The sequence below is a fragment of the Ovis canadensis genome, chromosome 26, assembly GCF_042477335.2.
Source record: "Ovis canadensis isolate MfBH-ARS-UI-01 breed Bighorn chromosome 26, ARS-UI_OviCan_v2, whole genome shotgun sequence".
Taxonomy (NCBI): Eukaryota; Metazoa; Chordata; class Mammalia; order Artiodactyla; family Bovidae; genus Ovis; species Ovis canadensis.
The window spans coordinates 49,654,578-49,679,163 of NC_091270.1; the positions used below are offsets into that span (position 1 = coordinate 49,654,578).

The following is a 24,586-nucleotide window of genomic DNA, read 5'->3' on the forward strand; positions in this document are numbered from 1 at the left end:
CTCTCAGTGTTGTGCTGCACCAATGTTGGGGAGGGGTAATGCATTCATGCATAACTGCTCCTGCTAATCTTCTTATGAGATCTGTCTTGATCTCTGGTGCCGGTGGTACTTCAGCCTCACTTCCATGTTCTGGGATTTTCTCAGTGGTGTCTTGTCCATGAATAATTGCAGTTGTTCTTGTGACTGGGAGTAAAGTTGGGAAAGACCTATGTTGTCATCTTGTTAATATCACTTCTGTTGTAATTTAATTCTGATTAGGGACCTGGAGATAAGCAAGGGTAATGAGACAAAAGTTCCAGGTATTGTCATTAAAAAGTGTCATTTTTAAAACGTAGGGACTTTTTCATTGTGTATAGGGAAGCTTACTCTACTGGCAAGAGAAGTCCAGTGATATTTGTCCATGATACTCTAGTTCCCATTTCAGATTCTGACTCCTGCATCAAATCTGGGAAGTTTGATAATTAAATTAGTGCTATAACCCTACAGTACTTATAAATAGGCCCTGAGTTTGGTCTTCAAATCAATAACTAGAGGAGATGATGAGTCACTACTGTGCTGCTGTAGAGGCTTTATGATTGCCTATTTACATTCTCAGTTGCTCATTTATAGTTTTCCTTTCTGTTTCATAATGTGCTTCCTCTAGCACTTCCATAAGAAGCCAGTTGACCACACAATATTTATTATAGCTTGTTTTTGTAAGAGTGAAGTGCCTTGATGAGCCTCACATCTTGGCCTCTGCCTGTACCTTATCTTATGCCACATTTGGCAATAATTTGAGAAATTATGATGTCATTGCATATCGTGAATTACCATTGTCCCATTTCTCCTTGTCAGGGAAGATATTTGTGCATTTGTTATATTTGAGACAGCCTAATCCTTCAGTTCTCTCCCAGGACTCAAGCTCGGCCAAAACTAATGAAACTCAGGCCCTGATGTCTCATTGCAAAAATTCATTGAGAGACAAAGGAATAAGAGGTGGATTTGTTAGGATCCATAGGGAAACCACTCTTCAGGGTGTGAACCATTGCCAAGGGCAAGGACTGGGGCCACGGAATTAGGCCTGGCTTAGAGAAGGCAATGGCAACCCACTCCAGTATTCTTGCCTGGAGAATCCCAGGGACGGGGGAGCCTGGTGGGCTGCCGTCCATGGGGTCACACAGAGTCGGACACAACTGAAGCGACTTAGCAGCAGCAATCATAAGAAAGCTTTCTTGAGGATCTATTTTCTGTGGTTTCTCCTGATACTAGTTACTGTATCTTTGAGAATATTGGCTGGAAGCACATAGCATACTTACAACTGAGTAATTTGGTTGTGTGGCCACTTTGTGAGCTGGGAAGTGGAGTATCATATGGACTATCCTGAATGAACATGATAGCTGGTCTAAGAAATTAGGCAAATGGAAGATTATGGTCCATATAGCCAAAAATCTGATGTAAAAATAGCACATTTATGTAGTTATAACAATTATTTAAGGATTATCTTAGGCATTCAATTGTTAAATCATGGCAAAACTAGACATAGGTTCATACGCGTATATCTCAATAAAATTTTATAAGAAGAACTTCAGGTTCTTAGTTGTCTAAGGAACTGTATTTCCATATTCTTAAGTATTTGTAAAACAATAAAATGATTTTAATTAGAAAAATACCATTTTTACCACCCTTCAGTGAATTGTCTTTTATTTGAATTTTGTTTGTTGTTGATGTAGTATCCCAAGGAGATGACTTTGGAGGCACTTTCAGTTATTGTCACCCAGATGCTGGGACTCAGTCTGGGAATATCATATGATGACCCAAAGAAATGTCGATGTTCAGGAGCCATCTGCATAATGAGTACAAAAGCCCTGTAAGTTTTTCCAAAAATAAATTTTATTTGTTGAATTTATCAATAATTTGTTTAAATAATTCAAGTGAAAATTTTTAGTATTTGCTTATAGTACAAATTAACTATATAAATGGAACAAGTACCATAAAATCAAAATATGAAATTTTAAGCCTAAGAGTAGTTTGGTGGAAGGTTAGTATTAAGAACAAAATAACAAATCCAGTCTGCAAGATACGTTACCAAAGGAATTTCCCATAGACTGTATTTTATGAAGTCAATTAGGATCTTTAAAAATATGCTGTAGCTCAAAACAAGTGACCTTTGCTTTTAGAGTATATTAATCTGGGACAGCTTCAATCTAAATGACATAATTTATGTGACTTTGGATAAATTACTAGACCTTGCTTAGATTTATTTTTCTCATCTTTAAAATGGAAATGATTATGCCTATTGTTTTGTTTTCCAGAGTGATATAAGAACGAAATGAGAAAATAAAATGGGAAAGTGTTTTTTAAATTGTAAAATTCCACAAGTGTGTGATGGATTAATTACAGTGATTGATAAGTTTGCCAGTGTTCCTCACATGGTCTATCACACAAGGGCTATAGCAGGTGTCATTAGTATGCTAAAGTTTTCCATTTGTAAAAAGGGCCTATGCTAAGTATGACCTCTTCATAACTGAAGAGCAACCAAAAGTCAAAGGTGGAAACAAGCCATTACTTTTCGAAAGCATACTCTTTTTATAGTTCTAAGCACCACCTAAGGTTAGTTCTTACATTCTAAAAATAGCTCAAACACATACATATCTTTATATACAGCCATATTACATTATAAACTAGTTCTACATGTGTTATATGTAAAAATAATATTTATATGTATAAACTTTAATTTTATTAAATTTCAACATATAAAGTATAATATTGTTTATTGAATCAAATATAACATTTATATAGCTATATAAACAATATGAGCATTGCCATCTTGGGCCTGTTGTCCATTTGGCCAACTGTTTTCAAGTATGCTTATGACAAGATGCTTTGTGTAGCTCACCCAGAGTCTGGTATTAATGATAATAAAAATAACAAATATTTACATTGTACTTGCTGTGGGCTAGAGGCTATTTCAAACACTTTACATTCGTTGTGTCATGTGGTTTTCACAGCATCTCCTTAGGGCAGGTCCTAATATTCTCACCTTTACGGTTGAGAAACTGAATTATAAAAAGGATAACTATCTGTGGTCAGATAGTTGGTTGTGGCAGTCCAGAGTTTTGAACCCAGTCATTCTGGCTTTAGAATCCGTGTTACTAAACCTTTGGATTTGTATACTGCTTTATGACATATCAAATGCTTTCATGCATATTCTCCATTTTCTTAAGGAAACTTTTTTGATGTGTATAGGGCAAGTGTTATCTTAATTTTTATGAAATTTAACAATTTTATTTGCATCTATATGTAAGGTATATAATGAATATATAAGATCTATCTATAAATGTATATAGATGTATCTTTTGCATTTCCACAGTACTTCTCATATATTATGTAATTTTCAAAGAAAGCATGTAAGTAAAGGAAATATTATTATTTCCAGTTGTCTTTTTCCATGTGTTTTTAAAATTTTTTATGCTTTTACAGTCATTTAATGTATTAACATTTTCACTTATGAACATACAGTTTGCATATACAGGGAAAAACTGGTTCTGAAGACACCACAGAATACTAGAGACAGGCAAGCAATTGGAAGAAAAATGAAAAGATCAACCCTAGGGGAAAAAATGGAACCGCATTCCATGCTGGTGTCTGTAAACTTGGGAATGAGAAAAAGATCACACAGAATCACAATTAATGTAGAAAACAAACGTGGGTCATTCTGTATCAATGGCAGGAACTTCTCCCCGATCCAGATCTTGCATCCCGGTCAGGCCCATTTCATGAATGTTGATCCGAAACACAGTGGCTCACCTCTCCCCTCTCTTTAAATCTAACCCTGAAGTTAACTCAAGAAATTAAATGAACAGAGCTAAGAAACAAGCAGACTGGCATGTGTTCAATATCAATGGCCAGTTATTTAAAAGTACACATGGAAGTAAAATGCTGACTAAGCATTTCACTTTAGTCAAAGTGAACAATTTCCTTCCAACTCACCTCATTTCTTGATTTAGGACTACCTAAGTGAGGCGACCAAAAGATTGGCATCTATGAGAATTGGGGCCAAGGAAATGAAGTGTCTCAGTCTGTCTTTATGCTGAGCATGCATTTCCTCTCAGGATCAAGTCACTAGGGACGGTGAACTTCCAGACTCAACTATAGTTGCCCAGCGTGGCTTGCCCAGACAGGGACTGGAGATGGGGAAGCACATGTATGTCAGGACTTCAGTCCAAAGTTCCCCCCAGTCTGTCAGGGGAAAGCCAGGGGAACACAGGGAGACCATCTGCTTCAAGGGCATTTCAGTGACATAACTCAGTATCTGTGGTTCCAGTAATTCCTAGTTCAAAATTAACACTCTAGTGCAACATTAAAAACTGAGTTTAGTATTTTCTTTGTAAAGGATACAGCTTGAATAATGATTACCATCTGAACAAAACTATTCTTATTACATATGATGTAAAATTAGTAACATTTTTCACCATAAAAACCAGTGTTGTCACACATCACATCTGGCAACTTTCCACCACATGACACATCCAAAGAGATGACAGCCAAGTATCCTTCTTTTCAGCTGGAAGCAGACTCTGTGTCACCAGGTACAGTGGAACTGGCTGGGAAACAGACCTGCGGTCACCACAGCGTTCATTTGGCATCTAGTTTCCATACAGAGATAGATCTATTTAAGTCCACCTCAGAGGTGGAGTGGACTGATAAGTGAAACAAAAAACTGTGTCAGTAACTAGCCACATAAAATATACACAGAGTTTGTGCTACTAGGAGTGTATTTATGGAAACATGGCCTCATGGAGTATAGAGGCAGAGACCGTCACTGTGCCTTTGTAAACGTACATTTTTTAAAACATGCAGGACAGAAAGCTGGAATAAGTGAAGTTTTAAAATTTATATAGATAAAAAAATAAGAAATAAGAGAAATGCAGGACCCTCAGTTTTTCAGAGCTTCACATATAAGTTGGGGCTCAAAATTAAGTGGTTCACTAAAGTCAGAAATAAAAGCAAGACTGGTGTCCTAGTCAGGTAGGTAGAGAGGTATCTTGAGCAGGTCATTCATGTCTCTAGGCCAAAATTCCCATCTATACCCTGAGTTTCCCCCACCATGCAACACAGCTCAGGGACAGCCACAGTGCCCAGCCCTACACAGGACAGGAGATGAACTCATCAACAGCCTTCAGAAGGACATGAAGCACATCGTCAGTGCAGCCCAATCCCCTGAAATAGGAACACTGCAACTAAGGCTCTCATTTCACTTTTCTCACCATGCTCTTAATATTACTTTCTCAACAAGTAGAAAAATAAGCCATAAGTAGGCTGAAGTGGCAATAAAGAATGCTCAGAGCAAACACTAAAAACATGATGCCTCTGAATAAAATAAATCTACCCCCATACACTTTTTTTGGAGGAGTTGTGCCTTCTTCAAGTTTTAAATGATAAAGCCCTAAAATGCTGACACTCAAGTATACTCCTTTTTTTGGGATGCTTTCCAAGCATCACAACCAAAAACAAACAAATAAGAATTAAATGAAAAAGCATCATTTTCAAGGGGGGAACTGCCATCCCGCCCATTGTCCTGAGCAGTCTGCTTTGCTGGAGCCCCAGAGGCTGTGAGATATCACACTGCTGCCTAAGGAAGGTTCCAGCCTATAACTCCTGAAGTAACATACAGCCAGTTTTGGTCTGAGGTTTCAAAGTCTGACATTAAACCAAAAAACTGCAGTTTTTCTTGTCACAGTCATTCACTCACTCCTACATCACCATGTTACCAGCAAAACACTAAAATAAATGATCCCTTAAGAACTAAGGCTTAACTCTGAAAAGAAAATGGCCTTTCAAAACAGGTGTGTTCAAATAAAGTATTCTTATAAGTATTTTGTCACTACTTTCAGAAGAACTATTAAACCTATTAAAAGCATTTATAACAGAAATGCCCTGCAAATTATATTATTGCACACAGGATATCAGAAGCTATGCATGTCTAGGTTCCAAGGACTCTAGAAGACCCAGAACAGAGACCCTAAGGCCATGACTGTGGCTGCTCCAGCCAGCATGCCCAGTGCCAGGTCACTGTCATTGTTTCAATACCACTCATGAATGATGCCTTGGTTGGCAGGCTGCTGTCCATAAAGTCCTGCATACGGGTACCGATAGGGTACAGCATAAGCCTGAGCATTTGCAGCATAGACAATTTGAGTTCCTGGTGGGTATGCACCACTGTATGGACCATACCCTATGCCTGCTCAAGGGTTGGTGCAGCATAGTCTGTGTAAGAAGGTGGGGAGGAAGCCACAGCTGTCTCATCATACATGACTTCTGAGCCAACATAAGCCAACATAATCCTTGAATGTAAACTTCCAGGCCAAACAATCACCTGTGCTTTCTGCACAAAGACTGATGGTTTTCCCATCTCGGCCAACAATCTGCAGCATACAGTCTTTTGGCTTCCCATCTGGCGGCTGAATATCCCGGCATTCATGTCCCATGCAGATGTTGATGCAGCCCACTGGCACGTGGACCTTGTCTTCTACACTCTGCCAAGTTTGGTCATCATAACAGATCAAGTGACCATCTGACCACAGGTCAAACCAATTCTTCCAGTGCTTCAAAATGGTACTCTGTCACAGCAACCATCCACTCTTCACAAATGCCATTTTCTCACCTGCAAAGCCTCTGGCCACCACTGTTCACAGTAACAGGTCCGTAGCAAAAGGAACTGCCAGGTTACTTGGCTCCGGCTGCCTCATGCTAGCGTCCTGGCCGCCGTCCACTGTCCTCAATGTGTTTTTGTAAAATGCCCTTGAGTACACAGAGCATAAATGACTCTACATCAGACACACAGGTTATAAGTGGACAGCTGTGGCTAATGTCAGTAATCTCATCAGTGATTTATTGGTCACTTACTATAAGCCAGAGAGTTTAATTAGGCACTTATTAACATGTAATCCTCATAACAAGCCTGTGAAGTGGATGGATATTACCCCTATTTGGAGATAAGAAAACAGAGAGAGAGTTTAATCACTTTGCTTAAAATCTCGTTAAGTCTCAAGATTGGTGCTAGTCAACAAGTTTATCTAACTCAAATCTGTGTTATGTTCTCTACTTCATGTTGACCTCATATAGAAGACAGTTAATATATTGGAATTAATTTAAACCAAGTAGCAAAAGAACATTAAAATATATTTGTACAAACTTCATTCTTTATTTCAGTGATCTTCCTAATACATTTTGATGACTTAATTTTATTTCTGCTTTTTAAAAGTAGGTAACTTTTAACATAGTCTGTACAACAGATGAGTTCAGAAGTGAAGGGAATAAGGACTCCCAGCAGCACATTCCTCTCTGGTCACCAGTGCTATATGCTCTAGTGGTTCCCCCTGAGAGGGCTATGAGTATCCTTCTGTTGCCGTGGACTAAGTACTGTGGGTTGTCCGGTAGACTTGGCTGGGTTGGCCCCTCTTCAATTGATTGCCAATCTCTCCCTTGTTCAGATGCCACCAGCCACTGGTGGGTGGAGCTGTGTCACAAGGAGGCTGGCTGTGGAACGCCATTGCTCAGTGGTTGCTGGAACTGGGATTGAGATGGGTGGCTGTGGGGCCAGGGGTCCTGCATGGACCTAGTGTCTGTCGGCTGGTGGGTGGGACCAGTTCCTGAAATGGCTTACTGCACAGTCCAGTGTGTCCCAAAGCTGTTGACAGCCTGCTAGTGAGCAGGGCTGAATCCCAGGTTGGCCGAATAAGGGGCCCAAGGTGTCTCAAAAATACTGTTAATCTGCTCATGTGTAGGTCTGGAGCTCAGCAACTCCTGGGGCTGTTGCTTGCCTACTGGTGGGTCAACTGGGTCCTGACATGGCAGGCTCTGGGGCTCTGGTGGTACTGAGGTTGGTGTTTGCTCACTGGTTGGTGGGGTCAGAGTTCAAGAGATACCAGAGTTAGGTTAGATACGTCCTTGTTGGGGAGGCTGGTGGTGAGGGCAGAGCTGAACGGTGGGGGAGGCTGCTCTTGAGGAGGCTAGAGCTGAACTCACTGGTGGGTCACCCATCCAGGAGTATGAGTCTTGACTTTACCACGTCTCCACCCTTCCCACTCATCTACTTATGGTTCCTTCTTCATATCTTCAGTTGCAAAAGATCTTTTCTGCTATTCTTCTGATCTTTCTCATCAGTAGTTGCTCTGTAAATTGTAGATTTGATGTGCACATGGGAGGAGGTTAGCTTAGAGTCTTCCTATTTGGAAGTCATTTGGTCATTTGGAAGCCATCTTGTCATTCTCCAAAATTACTCAGTTCTTTTCTTTCTTTCTTTTTTTTTGTTTTTGGTATTTATTTATTTTTGGCTGCCCTGGGTCTTAGTTGTTGTCTGTGGGCTTTCTCTAGTTGTGGAGAGTGGAGGCTACTCTCTAGTTGTGTTGCACAGGCTTCGCATTGTGGTGGCTTCTCTTGTTGTGGAGCATGGGCTCTTGGGTATTTGGTCTTCAGTAGTTGCTGCATGGGAGAAGGCAATGGCAACCCACTCCAGTACTCTTGCCTTGAAAATCCCATGGATGGAGGAGTCTCGTAGGCTGCAGTCCATGGGGTCACTAAGAGTTGGACACAACTGAGTGACTTCACTTTCACTTTTCACTTTCATGCACTGGAGAAGGAAATGGCAACCCACTCCAGTATTCTTGCCTGGAGAATGCCAGGGACAGAGGAACCTAGTGGGGTGCCGTCTATGGGGTTGCACAAAGTCGGACATGACTGAAGCGACTTAGCAGCAGCAGCAGTTGCTGCATGTAGCCTCAGCAGTTGCATCTCAAGGGCTCCCAAGTGCAGACTCAGAAGCTGTGGTGGCAGGGCTTAGTTGCCCCAAGGCATGCGGGATCTTTCTGGACCAGTGATTGGACCCATGTCTCCTGCACTGGCAGGCAGATTCTTAACCAATGGACCAACAGGGAAACCCTAGTGTATTTTTTTTTTTTACATTAAAATTTTTTAAAAATTATTTATTTATTATTATTATTATTTTTACTTTACAATATCGTATTGGTTTTGCCATACTTCAGCATGAATCCACCACGGGTGTACACGTGTTCCCAATCCTGAACCCCCTGCCACTGCCCTCCCCATACCATCCCTTTGGGTCATCCCAGGGCACCAGCCCCAAACATCCTGTATCCTACATCGAACCTAGACTGGCGATTCGTTTCTTATATGATATTATACACATTTCAATGCCATTCTCCCAAATCATCCCACCCTCTCCCTCTCCCTCTCCACAGAGTCCAAAAGACTGTTCTATACATCTGTGTCTCTTATGCTGTCTTGCATACAGGGTTGTTGTTACCATCTTTCTAAATTCCATATATATGCGTTAGTATACTGTGTTGGTGTTTTTCTTTTTGGCTTACATCACTCTGTATAATCAGCTCCAGTTTCATCCACCTCATTAGAATTGATTCAAATATATTCTTTTTAATGGCTGAGTAGTACTCCATTGTGTATATGTACCACAGCTTTCTTATCCATTCATCTGCTGATGGACATCTAGATTGTTTCCATGTCCTGGCTATTATAAACAGTGCTGCGATGAACACTGGGGTACACGTGTCTCTTTCAATTCTGGTTTCCTCAGTGTGTATGCCTAGCAGTGGGATTGCTGGATCATAAGGCAGTTCTATTTCCAGTTTTTAAAGGAATCTCCACACTGTTCTCCATAGTGGCTGTACTAGTTTGCATTCCCACCAACAGTGTTTGTTGGTTCTCTTTTCTCCACACCCTCTCCACACCAACAGGGTTCTCTTTTCTCCACACCCACTCCAGCATTTATTGCTTGTAGACTTTTGGATAGCAGCCATTCTGACTGGCATGAAATGGTACCTCATTGTATTCTTAATATATATATATATATATAGTGGAAATACTCAACAGGAGTTCTCTTAACCAATTTTAAAGTTATTACTTAGATATAGGTACTATGTTGAACAGCAGATCACTAAAATTTATCCATCTTGTATAACTGAAACTTTATACCAATTTTACAGCTCCCCATTACCCCCTCCTCCTAGCCTCTTGGCAACTCTGCATCTGTGGGTGTGAATCTTCTAAATATCTCATATAAATGAAATCATGAAGTATTTCATACTCTGTGACTAGCTTATTTCACTTAGTATAATGTCCTTGAAATTTTGTACTGTTGTTGCATATGGCAGAACTTGCTTCTTTTTTTAAAGATTGAATAATATTTCATTGCAAGTTATATTCCATTGCAAGTGTGTACCACATTTTGCTTATCCATTCATCATTCAATGACATTTAGGTTGCTGCCATATCTTTACTATTGTGAATATTGCTGCAATAAACATAGGAGTACAGATATCACTTACATATTCTAATTTCAATAGTTTTAGATATATACCTAGAAGCAGGATTTCTGGATCATTTGGTATTCTATTTTTAATTTTTTGAGGAACCTCTTTACTGTCTTCAGCAGAGACTGGATTTACATTTCCATGAACAATGTACTAAGTTTCCAGTTTCTCCATGTCCTTGCCAACAATGTTCATCTATTTTTAAAGGAATCAAGAGGGAGAGTACATACATATAATTATAGCTGATTCATGTTGTTCTATGGCAGAAACCAACACAACGTTGTAAAGAAATTTTCCTCCAGTTAAAGAAATAAATTAAAAAAAGAATCATAGCTATCTTAACAGGTATGAGGTGATAGCTCATTGTTTTTTCTTTTGATTTGCACTTCCTTGATGATTAGTGATGTTGATGACCTTTTCATATACCCATTGTTTGTTTATATGTGTCTTCTTTGCAGAAATGTGTATCCAAATCCTATGCCCGTTTTCTAATTGGGTGGTTTAGTTTTTCCTGTTGAACTTGATTTTGTTTTAAGAGAATATGTGTTCAGTGAATGAAATCACATGTCCTCCTGAGGAATGACTGGCCTCTAAGCATTTGTTATGAACCTTTATCATTACCTCTTGAATTTAACATTTTGAAATTGATTTGTATAATATAGAATTGTGTTTTCAGAAGAATAATGCCAATGACATTATATGGATCCATGTTTAGGCAATCCAGTGGTATGAAGACTTTTAGCGATTGCAGTTTGAGAGACTTTGAAAATTTCATTTCAAACATGAGGGCCCAGTGTCTTCAGAATAAGCCACAAATGCAGATAAATCCGGGACCAATCTGTGGCAATGGCAGAGTGGAGGAAAATGAAGTCTGTGACTGTGGTACTGAGGAAGTAAGTCTAATAATTGGAAAATTGATAAATTTATTGTTTCTGTTTCCTTTGTAATAAATGCTATATATCTCAAATATGACTGGGTGCCATGCAAAATATTGGCAATAATAAAATAAAGTTAAAATGCGTACAAGAATATGCTGTCTAGATTTAATAGGTTGAAGAGTTTTGGGCAAATGTTAAGACTATTCCCCTAAAATTATTGCTGATAAGAAAAGGAAGTCTAGAATGAGTTTTTGGTTCCAGACTAAATAGGTCCAGTATTTTCAAGTCTGTGCTTAATCTCTGGACATTTGATAAGTGTTTTATTGAAGATTAATATGGGAGTAGACCATATTAAGGCAATGGCACCCCACTCCAGTACTCTTGCCTGGAAAATCCCATGGATGGAGGAGCCTGGTAGGCTGTAGTCCATGGGGTCGCTAGGAGTCAGACAGGACTGAGTGACTTCACTTTGACTTTTCACTTTCATGCACTGGAGAAGGAAATGGCAACCCACTGCAGTGTTCTTGCCTGAAGAATCCCAGGGACGGGGGAGCCTGGTAGGCTGCCGTCTCTAGGGTCGCACAGAGTTGGACATGACTGAAGCGACTTAGCAGCAGCAGCAGCAGCAGCAGCAGTGGACCATAAAGTATCCTTTAGGGTATTGCCTCACAATGGAATCACAATGGAGGGAAAACTGTTAATGTTATAATCTGAACAGTGGGTGATTCTGATTCCCCCATATCATCCTCTTCCCTCTTCCCATTGATAACCACTAGTTTGGCCTTTATATCTGAGGGTCTATTTCTGTTTTGTCATATTCATGCATTTTAAAATTTATATTCTACATATAAGTGATAACATAGAGTGTTTGTCTTTGTTTGACTTACTTCACTAAACATAATACTCTCTGGTTCCATTCATGTAGTATAAATGGCAAAATTTCATTCTTTTTTTATGCCTGAATAATAAATATATTATATACATATGTGTGTATAGACATATAGTGTGTATACATATATACATATATGTATATATATGTGTGTGTGTGTGTATATATATATATATATACGCACACACACACCACATCTTCTTTATGCATTTGCCTGTTGACAGACACTTATGTTGCTTCTGCGTCTTGGCAATTATAAATAATGCTTCTATGAACACTGGAGTGTATGTGTAATTTTAAATTAGTGCTGTTTTCTTTGGATATATATTCAGAAATGGAATTGCTGGATCATAGGCTATGGTTTTTCCACTAGTCATGTGTGGATGTGAGAGTTGGACTGTGAAGAAAGCTGAGCGCTGAAGAACTGATGCTTTTGAACTGTGGTGCTGGAGAAGACTCTTGAGAGTCCCTTGGACTGCAAGGAGATTCAACCAGTCTATCCTAAAGGAGACCAATCCTGGCTGTTCACTGGAAGGACTGATGCTAAAGCTGAAACTCCAGTACTTTGGCCACCTCATGAGAAGAGTTGACTCATTGGAAAAGACTCTGATGCTGGGAGGGATTGGGGGCAGGAGGAGAAGGGGACGACAGAGGATGAGATGGCTGGATGGTGTCACCGACCTGATGGACATGAGTTTGAGTGAACTCTGGGAGTTGGTGATGGACAGGGAGGCCTGGCGTGCTGCGATTCATGGGGTCACAGGGAGTCGGACACGACTGAGCGACTGAACTGACTGACTGATGGTAGTTTAATTCTGTTTCTCTGAGGAATCTCCATACTGTTTTCTGTAGTGGAGAACATAGTGCACAGTGGTTCTTTTCTCCACATGCTCACCAGCATTTGTTATTTGTGGTCTTTTTGATGATAGTAATTCTGACACATGTGAGATGATCTCTCAATCATGATTTTGATTTGCATTTCCCTAATGTTTAGTGATGTTGCCATCTTTTCATGTACCTATTGGCATGTCTTTAGAAAAATGTGTATTCAAATCTCTTGCTTATTTTTAAATCAGGTTGGTTTTTTTTTGATACTAGGGCTTCCTGGATAGCTCAGTTGGTAAAGAATCTGCCTGCAATGCAGGAGACCCTGGTTCAATTCCTGAGTTGGGAAAATCCACTGGAGAAAGGGATAGACTACCCACTCCAGTATTCTTGAGTTTCCCTGATGGTTCAGCTGGTAAAGAATCTGCCTGCAATGTGGGAGACCTTGGTTTGATCCTTGGGTTAGGAGGATCCCTGGAGAAGGGAAAGGCTGCCCACTCCAGTATTCTGGCCTGGAGAATTTCATGTACTGTAGAGTCCATGGGGTTGCAAAAAGTCGGACATGACTTTCATTTTCACTTTTTTGATACTGAGGTTGGTTTTTTGATACTGCGTTGTATGACCTGTTTATGTATTTTCAATATTAACCCCTTATCAACCATATTATTTGCAAACATTTTCTCACATTCAGTAGGTTGTTTTTTTCTTTAACCAGTAGTTTCCTGTGCTTTTAAGTTTAATTAGAGCTCATTTGTTTATTTTTGTTTTCTTTGCCTTAAGAGACAGATCCAAAAAAGGTTGTTGCAGTTAATGTCAGAGTATTCTGCCTAAGTTTTCTTCTTGGAGTTTTATGGTTTCTGGTCTTACATTTATGTTTTTAATCTATTTTGAGTTTATTTTAATGTATGGTGTGAAAAAATGTTTCAGTTTTATTCCTTAAATGTAGCTGTCCAGATTTCCCAGCACTGCTTATTAAAGAGATTGTCTTTTCTCTATTGTATATTCGTGCCTCCTTTGTTGAAAATTAATTGATCATAAGTGCATGGGTTTATTTTTAGGCTCTCTGTTCTGTTCCATTGATTTGTATATCTGTTTTTGTGCCAATATCATACTTTTTGATGTTGTCTCTTTGTACTATAGTTTGAAATCAAGGAGTATGATACTTCCAGCTCTGTTCTTCTTTCTTCAGATTGCTTTGGCTGTTTGGAGTCTTATGTTTCCATACAAATTTTAGAATTATTTGTTTTAGTTCTGTGAACAATGCCATTAATATTTTGATAGAATTGCATTGAATCTGTAGATTGCTTTGAGTACTATGGCCTTTTTAACAATATTAATTCTGCCAGTCCATGAACACTGTATAACTTTCCATTTGCTTTTATCATCTTCAATTTCTTCCATCTATATCTTACAGTTTTCCAAGTATGGGTGTTTTACCTCCTTAGATTTGTTCTTAGATATTTTATTCTTTTTGATGTGATTCTAAATGGGATTATTTTTATATTTCTTTTTTGTTAATTCATAATTAGTGTATAGAAATGCAACAGATTCCTATTGCTTTAGTATCCTGCATTTAACAAACTGGCAATAAGTACATATCTATCAATACTTACTGTAAATGTAATTGTACTAAATGCTGCAATCAAAAGAAACAGAATGACTGAATGGATAAAAAATAGGACCTGTATATGTACATATACTGCTTCCAAGAGACTCACTTCAGATCTTCCCATGGTCAGTTGCAAAGACACACATAGGCTGAAAGTGAGGGAATCAGAAAAGGTATTCCATGCAAATGGAAATCAAAAGAAAGCTGAGGTGGCAATACTTAATTGTATAAGATAAAACAGACTTCAAAACAAAGACTGTTAGACAAAGGACATTATATAATGATTAAGGGATCAATTCAAGAAGATGTAATGTTTGTAAATGTATATGCATCCAACATAGGACAAGTGGTTCAGTGGTAAAGAATCTGCCTGCCAATGCAAGAGATGCAGGTCACAAAAGAATCGGCCATGACTGGGCTACTAAACAACAAGAACTAACACCGGTGCACCTAATTACATAAAGCAAACATCAGATATAAGAGGAGACATTGACAGTAAACACGATGTTAGTAAGGGGCTTTAACACCTCACTGACATCTTTAGATCATTCAGACATAAGATCATTAAGGAAAGACTGGTCTTAAGTGACGCATCAGACCAGATGGAATTTATAGATATAAATACAGAGTATTCCACATCAAAGCAACAGAATACACTGTTTCAGCTGCCTTGTAACATTCTCCAGGGTAGGCCACAAAACAAGTCTCAGTAAATTTAAGAAAATTGAAATCATATCCAGCATCTTTTCTGTCTAGAATGTTATGAGACTAGAAACAAACTACAAGAAAAATGGAAACATGTTGAGGCTAAACAATATACTGCTAAACAACTAATGGACCATGGAAGAAATAAAATAGAAAATTTAAAAATACCTGTAGACAAATGAAAACAAAACACAATAATCCAAAATCCATGGGGCAAAGAAAAAGCATTTCTGAAGGAATTTTTTAATGATACAAACTTACCTTATGAAATAAGAAAAATATCAAGCAACCTGATTTTATACCTAAAGGAACTAAAAACAGAAGAAATAAACCCCAAAGTTAGTAGGAGAAATGATAAAGATCAGAGTATAAGTAATTGAAATAGAGGCTAAAAAATTAAAAAGATTAATGAAACTAAGAGGTGATTCTTTGAGAAGGATGAAGGGAAACTGATAAACCTTTAGCTAGACTCATCAAGAAAAAGAGAGAGCCCAAATCAATAAAATCAGAAATGTAAAAGGAGAAGCTACAGCCAACACCACATAAATTCAAAGGGTCATAAGAGATTGTTTCAAATAATTATATGCCAGTAAAATGGGCAAAATGGAAGAAATGTACAAATTCTTAGAAATTTGTACTCTCCTAATACTGAATCAGGGAGAAATAGGAAAGATGAACAAATTGCCAGTAATGACTTTGAATCAGTAATAATAGTAATAAAATTAACAACAAAAATCCAGGATCAATGGCTTCCTTCACAGGTGAATTCACCAAACATTTAGAGAACACTTAACACCTGTTCCTATGATAATAAACAACCATATGTATCTTTCCCTTAATTCTTTTCTGTGTATTTGTCTGTCCTTATGTCAATTCCACAGTCTTAACTAGCGTACTTTTACAGTAAGTCTTAAAAACATTTTGTGTAAATCAATAAACTTTGGTCTTCTTTTTCAAGATACTTTTACTATTCTAGGACCACTTTGTTTCCATGTAAGTGGAAGAATTGGCATATCATTGTAGGGACTTTGATTTGAATTGTGTTGCATTCATATATCAATTTGAGGGGAATTACCTTCTTACCAATATTAGTTATGCCAATCTGTGCACATTGTGTATCTCTTAACCTATTCAGATCTTCTTTATTTATTTCTTCTATAGATTGCTTATTTTGATAATTTAAAAATTTTATTTAGCAATTATATCACTAGTATAAAGTTGCAGTGGACTTTTCTGAATTATAGTTTTTATTAGAAGTTATGAGAGTGGCTTTCTTTCCTTTGTTCTTATTTTTAGGGAGAAAGTTTTCTGACTTTTAACATTAAATATGATATTAGATATAAGCTTTTCTTAAACAGATGTGCTTTACCATATTGAGGAAATTTCTTTCTGAGCGTTTTTTTAAATTGAATAAAATTGAAGTAAAATATTGGAAGTTTAAGTTGCATAGTACTCTTGCCTGGAAAATCCCATGGATGGAGGAACCTGGCAGGCTGCAGTCCATGGGGTTGCAAAGAGTCGGACATGACTGAGCAACTTCACTTTGACTTTTTACTTTCATGCATTGGAGAAGGAAATGGCAACCCACTCCAGTGTTCTTGCCTGGAGAATCCTAGGGTTGGGGGCACCTGGTGGGCTGCCGTCTATGGGGTCGCACAGAGTCGGACACGACTGAAGCAACTTAGCAGCAGCAGCAGCAGGTTGTATAGTGTGTTACTGTGATATATTTATATATGTTTATATATTGCTATCTGATTGCTGGTGTGGTGATGTTTACTACATTACATAATTATAGGGATTCCCAGTTGGGGTTTGCCTGCCAATGCAAGAGACAAAAGAGATGCAAGTTCAATCCCTGGGTCGGGAAGATCCCTTGGAGAAGAAATGGCAACCCACTCCAGTATCCTTGCTTGGAGAATCCCACGGACAGAGGAGCCTTGCAGGATACAGTTCATGGGGTCTCAAAGAGTTGGATGTGACTGAACATGTACACACACACATACACACACACCCTCACACACATAATTATAGTACATTTGTTGTTCAATTGCTCTGTCATGTCCAACTATTTGTGACCCCATGGACTGAAGCACACCAGGCTTCCCTGTCCTTCACCATCTCTCGGAGATTGCTTGAACTCATGTCCATCGAGTTGGTGTTGCCATCCAACCATCTCATCCTCTGTCGTCCCCTTCTCCTCCTGCCTTCAGTCTTTCCCAGCATCAGGGTCTTTTCTAATGAGTCAGCTCTTCGAATCAGGTGGCCAAAGTACAGGAGCTTCAGCTTCAGCATCAGTCCTTCCAACGAATATTCAGGATGGTTTCCGTTAGGATTGACTGGTTTGATCTCTTTGCAGTCCAGGGGACTCTCAAGAGTCTTCTCCAACACTACCGTTCAAAAGCATAAGTTCTTTTTTTTTAAAATAAATGTATTTATTTTAATTGAAGGTTAATTACTTTACAAAAAAACAAAACAAAACAAAAACAAAAGCATAGGTTCTTTGGTGTTCAGCTTTCTTTATGGTCCAATTCTCACACCCATACTTGACTGCTAGAAAAACCATAGCTTTGACTATGTAGACCTTTATCAACAAAGTAATGTCTGCTTTCAACATGTATCTAGGTTGGTCAGAGCTTTTCTTCCAAAGAGCAAGCATTTTTTAATTTCATGGCTGCAGTGATTTTGGAACCCAAGATAATATAGTCTATCACTGTTTCCATTGTTTCCTCATCTATTTGCCATGAAGTAATGGGACCAGATGCCATGATCTTAGTTTTTTGAATGTTAACTTTTAAGTCAGCTTTTTCACTCTCCTCTTTCACATTCATCAAGGGGCACTTTTAGTTTCTCTTTGCTTTCTGCCATAAGGGTGGTGTCATCTGCATATCTGAGGTTATTGATATTTGTCCCGGCAATCTTGATTCCAGCTTGTGCTTCATCTAGCCTGGCATTTCACATGATGTACTCTGCATATAAGTTAAATAAGCAAGGTGACAATATACAACCTCAACGTACTCCTTTCCCAATTTGGAACCAGTCTGTTATTCCATGTCCATTTCTAACTGTTGCTTCTTGATCTGCATACAGGTTTCTCAGGAGGCAGGTAAGGTGGTCTGGTATTCCCATCTCTTGAAGAATTTTCCAGTTGTGATCCACACAATCAAAGTGTAGTCAATGAAGCTGAAGCATCTTTAGTGCTGTCAGTGAAGCAGAAGTAGATGTTTTTCTGGAACTCTCTTGCTTTTTCTATGATCCAATGGATGTTGGCAATTTGATCACTGGTTCCGCTGCCTTTTTAAAATCGAGCTTGAACATCTGAAAGTTCTCGGTGCACGTACTGTTGAAGCCTATCCTGGAGAATTTTGAGCATTACTTTGCTAGCGTGTGAAATGAGTGCAGTTGTTTGGTAGTTTGAACATTCTTTGCCATTGCCTTTCTTGTGTGCTTAGTCACTCAATGGTGTCTGGCTCTGCGACCCCATAGGCTGTAGCCTGCCAGGCTCCTCTGTACATGGGATTTTCCAGGTGAGAATACTGGAGCGGGTTGCCATTCCCTTCTCCATGCCTTTCTTTGGGATTGGAAATAAAACTGACCTTTCTAGTCCTGTGGCCACTGCTGTTTTCCAAATTTGCTGGCATATTGAGTGCAGCACTTTCACACCATCATCTTTTAGGATTTGAAAAAACTTAGCTGGAATTCTATCACCTCCACTAGCTTTGTTTGTAATGATGCTTCCTAAGGCCCACTTGTTTTCACACTCCAGGATGTCTGGCTCTACATGAATGATCACACCATCGTGGTTATCTGGCTCACTAAGATATTTTTTTGTATAGGTCTTCTGTGTATTGTTGCCACCTCTTCTTAATATTTTCTGCTTCTGTTAGATTGATAACATTTCTGTCTCTTATTGTACTCATCTTTGCTTGAAATGTTCCCTTGGTATCTCTAATTTCCTTGAAGAGCTTGCTAGTCTTTCCCATTATGTTTTTTTCTCTGTTTCTTTGCCTTGATCACTTAGGAAGGCTTTCTTATCTCTCCTTGCTATTCTCTGGAACTCTGCACCCAGATGCATATATCTTTCCTTTTCTCCTTTGCATTTCATTATAGTAAAGTAGTATTGCCTATATTCATTGTATTGTGCAGTAGATTTCTATGGCTTATTTGTTATTTGTTAGGAGTTTGTACCCTTAAATACCATCACTCTTATTCCTTTGTCTCTACAACCTCTGGTAATGAGTATTTTACTCTGTTTTTCACAGATTTAAATTTTTTAGATTCCACATATGTGTGATATCACACAATTCTTTTCTCTGTTTGACTTATCTCATTAGCATAATGTGCTCAAGGTTTGTACATGTTGTTGAAAATGGGAGGATCACGTCCATTTTTTTGGCTGAAAAACATTCCATTGTGTGTGTGTAGCACATCTTTTTTATCTGTTAATCCATTGATGGGTGTTTTGGGTGTTTCTATATCTTTGGTATTATAAATAATACTGTGATAAATATAGAGTGCATATATCTCTTTGAAATTAAGTTTTCATTTTCTTTGGGTATATACTCAGAAGTAGAATTGCTGGACCATACGTTAGGTCTATTTTTATTTTTCTGAGCAACCTCCATATTATTTTGCATAGTGGACCAATTGGTTGGACCAGTTTACATTCCCACCAACAATATATAAAGCTTCCCTTTTCTCCGCATCCTTTCCAGTATGTGTTGTCTCTTGTATTCTTAATGATAACCATTCTAATAGGTGGGAAGTGGGATGTCTCATTGTGGTTTTGATTTGTATTTCTTGATGATTGGTGATGCTGAGTGTCTTTTCATGTGCCTATTGGCCACCTGGATGTCTTTTCAGAAAAACATCTAGTTCTTCTGTTCATTTTAAAATTGGACTGCCTTTTTTTTGTTATCAGATTGAATAAGTTTTTTATATATGTTTAATATTGACCCCTTATCTGATACATGCTTTGCAGAATTTTTCTCCCATCATGTAGATTTTTTTTCCCCCCATTTTGGTGTTTCTTTTGAGGTGCGAAAGTTTTTGAGTTTGATGTCCCATTTGTTGATTTTTTTTTTTTGTAGTTTGTCCATGCTGCAGTTTGGCCTCATGCTCCAGAATTTATACCCAAGATCAGTATCTGAGGTTCTTCCCTACATTTTCTCCTAGGGGTTTCATGGTATCAGATCTTATGTTAAAGTCTTTGATCCATTTTGAGTTACTTTCTCTGGGAATTATGGGATAGGAGTCAGTGTCATTGTTTTGCATACATTTCTCCAGTTTTCCTGGTTGTTGAAAAGAGTGTACTTTCCTCATTGGATATTCTTGACTTCCTTGTTGAATATTAGTATACCATATATGCCAGAGTTTAGTTTTGAGTTCTCTGTTCCCTTTGGCTGATTGACATGTCTATTTTTGTCCCAGTATCATATTGGTGTTTGTTTTATTATAGGAGTTTCAGATGTACAGCATTCTAGTTAAACGTCTGTATACATTACAAAGTGATCAGCACTGCAAGTCTGCTTACCATCTAATGCCAAAGGGTTGACTCCCTTCACCCATTTCTCTTACTTCCTAAACCACTTCCTTCTGCTAACCACTAATCTGATCTCTGTATCTATGAGGTTTTTTGCTTTTGTTTAGTTGGCTTTTTTGAGTGCTTTGTTGTTTTTTAGATTTTACATATGAATGAAATTATATGGTGTCTTTCTCCATTTGAGTTATTTCTCTTAGTGTAATACTTTCAAGGTTCCCGTGTTGTTGCAAACAGCAAGGTTTCATTCTTTTTATGGATGAATAAGTATTATATTGACTTCCCCTATGGCTCAGTGGTAAAGAATCTGCCTGCAATGCAGGAGACCCTGGTTGATCCCTGTGTTGGGAAGATCCCCTGGAGAAGGAAATGGCAACTCACTCCATTATTCTTGCTGGGAAAGTCCCAGCAAGGAGGAGGAGGTGTCTGACAGGCTACAGTCTGCAGAGTTGCAAAGAGTCGGACATTACCGAGGGATGGAGCATGAAGTATTCCATTGTTTAGGTATCCTGGGGCTTCTTTATCCATTCTTCCATCAGTGGACACTTAGCTTGTTTCCATGCTTGTACACGTCTAGTCGTTCAGTCTTGTCCGACTCTTTGTGCCCCAAGGATCCCAAGCCTGCCAGGCTTCTTACATGGGATCCTCTCATGTAAGAATGTTGCAAGAATATTGGAGTGGGTAGCCATTTCCTTCTCCAGGGGATCTTCCTGACCAGGAATCAAATCTGCATCTCCTGCATTACAGGTGAATTCTTTAACCATCTGAGCCACCAGGGAAGCCCCTTAAGTTGTTCCCACATCTTGGTTATAAATAATGCTGCGATAAACAGAGTGCATATATTTTTTTCTAGTTAGTGTGTTTGTATTATTTGGATAAATACCCAGAAGTGGAATAGCGGATTGTATGATAATTTGATGCTTAGTTTTTTTGAGTGATCACCATAATGTTTTCCATTGTGGCTGCACCGATTTTTAGTCCTACCAATAGTGGACTAGGGTTCCCTTTTCTGTGTGTTCTCTCCAACATTTGTTATTTTTTGTTTTTGATAATAGTTATTCTAAAAGGTGTGAGGTGATATCTTATTGTAGTTTGATTTGCATTTTCCTAAAAATTATGTTGATCATCTTTTCATGTGCCTATTGGCCATCTCTGCGTCTTCTTTGGAAATGTCTGTTCAGGTTCTGTGTCCATTATTTTAGTCAAGTTGTTTGTTATTGAGTTGTATATGTGTTTTGTGTATTTTGGATATTAACTCCATATCAGATATATGATTTGCAAATATATTTTCATTCAGTAAGTTGCTTTTTCATTTTGAGATGGTTTTCTTTGCTGTGAGGAAACATTTTAGTTTGATGTAGTCCCATTTATTTATTCTGCTTTTGTTTCTCTTGCCTTTCAATTCAGAGTGACAAAAACCTTACCCTATGAGATCGGTATCAGTGAGATTATTGCCTACGTTTTCTGCTAGGAATTTTATGGATTCATGTCTTATATTCAAATCAATCCATTTTGAGTTCATTTTTCTTTATGATGTGAGGTAGTAGTCTGGTTTCTTTCTTTTGCATGTGGCCATACAGTTTTCTCGACACCATTTATTGAAGAGACTCTCCTTTCTCTGTAGTGTATTCTTTGTTGTAAATTTATTGTGTGTGCATGTGTGGGTTTATTTTTGTGCTCTCAGTTGTGTTCCATTGATCTGTGAGTCTGTATTTGTGCCAGTACCATTGTGCCAGTACCTGTTTTGACTATGGTAACTTTGTAGGAAGCAAAACATACTGTTTCACTTACTGTAGCTTTATAGGAAATGGTTGTCCCTTGATATCTACAGGAGATTGGTTCTAGGACCCTTGAAGGATGCTAAAATCTATGCATGTTAAAATTTTTTTATAAACGACACTGCTGCTGCTGCTGCTGTTGCTAAGTCGCTTCAGTCGTGTCCAACTCTGTGCGACCCCATAGACGGCAGTATAAATGACACATAACCTACCATTATATGCCTACTATTTTAAATAACTTCTAGATTACTTCTAATACCTAATACAATGTAGATGCTGTGTAAATATTGGTAAATAAAATGTAAATGCTATGTAAATAATTGCCAGAAGGCAGCAAATTTAAGTTTTGCTTTTTGGAACTTTCTGGACTTTTTTCTGAATATTTTCAATCTAAGATTGGTTGAATCCATGGTGCATAACTCACACATATGGAGGACCAGCTATAATTTGAAATCAAAGAGTGTGATACTTCCAGCTTTGTTTTTCTTTTTCAAGATTGTTTTGGCTGTTGGGGATCTTTTGTGTTTCCACATACCTGTGGTTTTTATTACTATGGCTTTGTAGTTTAGTTAGAAATTCAGAAGCATGATACCTCCAGGTTTTTTTTTTTTTCCCTCAACATCATTTTGCCTATTTGGAGTCTTTTGAGTTTCCATGCAAAGTTTAGGATTGTTTTCTCTATTATTGTGAAGAATGCCTTTGGTATTTTTATGGGGATTATGTTGACTCTGTAGATGGTTGTGTGTCATATAGCCATTTGAATAATATTAATTTTTCCAATCCATGAACATAGGATATCTTTCCATTTCTTCTTGTCTTCATGTCTTTTTTAAATTTTCTTCAGCAAAGTTTTGTGATTTTCATTAGGCAGATCTTTCACTTCCTTGGTTAAAATTATTCCTAAGTATTTTGTTGTTTTTAATACTGTTGTGAATGGGATGGATTTTTAAAATTTCTGTTTTAGAAGCTCCATTATTAATGTAAAGGAATGTGATTGATATTATTAATGTGAAGGAATGTGATTGATTTCTGTATGCTGACTTTGTATCTTGCCACTTAACTGAAATCATTGAGTAACTCTAGTTTTTTGATGGTTCTTTCAGATTTTCTGTATATAGGATCATATTATCAGCAAATAACCACAGTTTTACTTCTCTTTTTATTTGGTTAACTTTCCTTTTTTTTTTGTCTTGCCCAATTACTCTAGCTAGGTTTTCAGGAAAACTGAAGGACTGAAAATACCCAGTTTCAAAACTTAATAAAAACTATAATAATGGCAATATAGTACACACAAAAAATAGACAAAGAGTTTATTAGAACAAAATGGAGACCTCAGAAATAAAGTTCCAAAAACTGAATAGGCATATTGAGAGTGGGTATTATTGCCATGTTCTTGATCTTAGGGGAAATGCTTTCAATTTCTCTACATTTAAGTGTAATCTTAGTTAGCTAAGAGTTCTCAGTTGAAAATTAGTGTTGAATATTGTTAAATATTTCTGTTTCTATTGAGCTGATCATATGATTTTTCTGGGTTTTTTTTTCTTCTATTAATATGATGCATTTCCTCCATTGCTTTTTGAGTACTAACCCAGCTATCATGCAATATTGAGATTAGCCCCACTTGGGTTATTATATATATATATATATATAACATTTTAATTTACCATTTTGTTCAGGATTATGGAACTTATTTTTAGAAGGGGATTGTGGTCTGTAGTTTTTTTCTTTTTTTACAATCTTTTCTTTTGGTTTTTATATCGGGTAATTATGGGCTCATAAAAAGAGTTGGAATATGCTCCCTACTCCTACCTTTTGAAATAATTTGTTTAAGATTTGTATTATTCCTATTTATTTATCGTGAAAGAACACTCGGCAGTAGATTTACCCTCTTAAATCTAACCCCCTAGAAGTTTTATAGTTTTGCAATTTAATTTTAGATTTATGATCCCTTTGAATTATTGTGTGTGTGTGTGTGAAATGTGTAGAGTCAATATCTAGAGTTTTTCATGTGAATGCCCAGTTGTTCCAACACCATTTA

The 24,586-nt window shown here is 37.9% G+C and overlaps 1 protein-coding gene and 1 pseudogene across 1 annotated transcript in view; one reads left to right on the plus strand and one right to left on the minus strand.

Annotated features, from left to right (window-relative positions):
• The window catches only part of LOC138430939 (disintegrin and metalloproteinase domain-containing protein 32-like), a 196,576-nt gene that overhangs the window by 99,527 nt on the left and 72,463 nt on the right, over positions 1–24,586 (plus strand). Inside the window, exons 11-12 of the mRNA XM_069572993.1 lie at positions 1,710–1,846; positions 11,044–11,221. Coding sequence (XP_069429094.1) covers positions 1,710–1,846; positions 11,044–11,221 — 315 coding nt within the window. The remainder of the gene's footprint in view (positions 1–1,709; positions 1,847–11,043; positions 11,222–24,586) is intronic.
• On the minus strand, positions 5,979–6,635 carry LOC138431001 (pleckstrin homology domain-containing family B member 2 pseudogene; annotated as a pseudogene).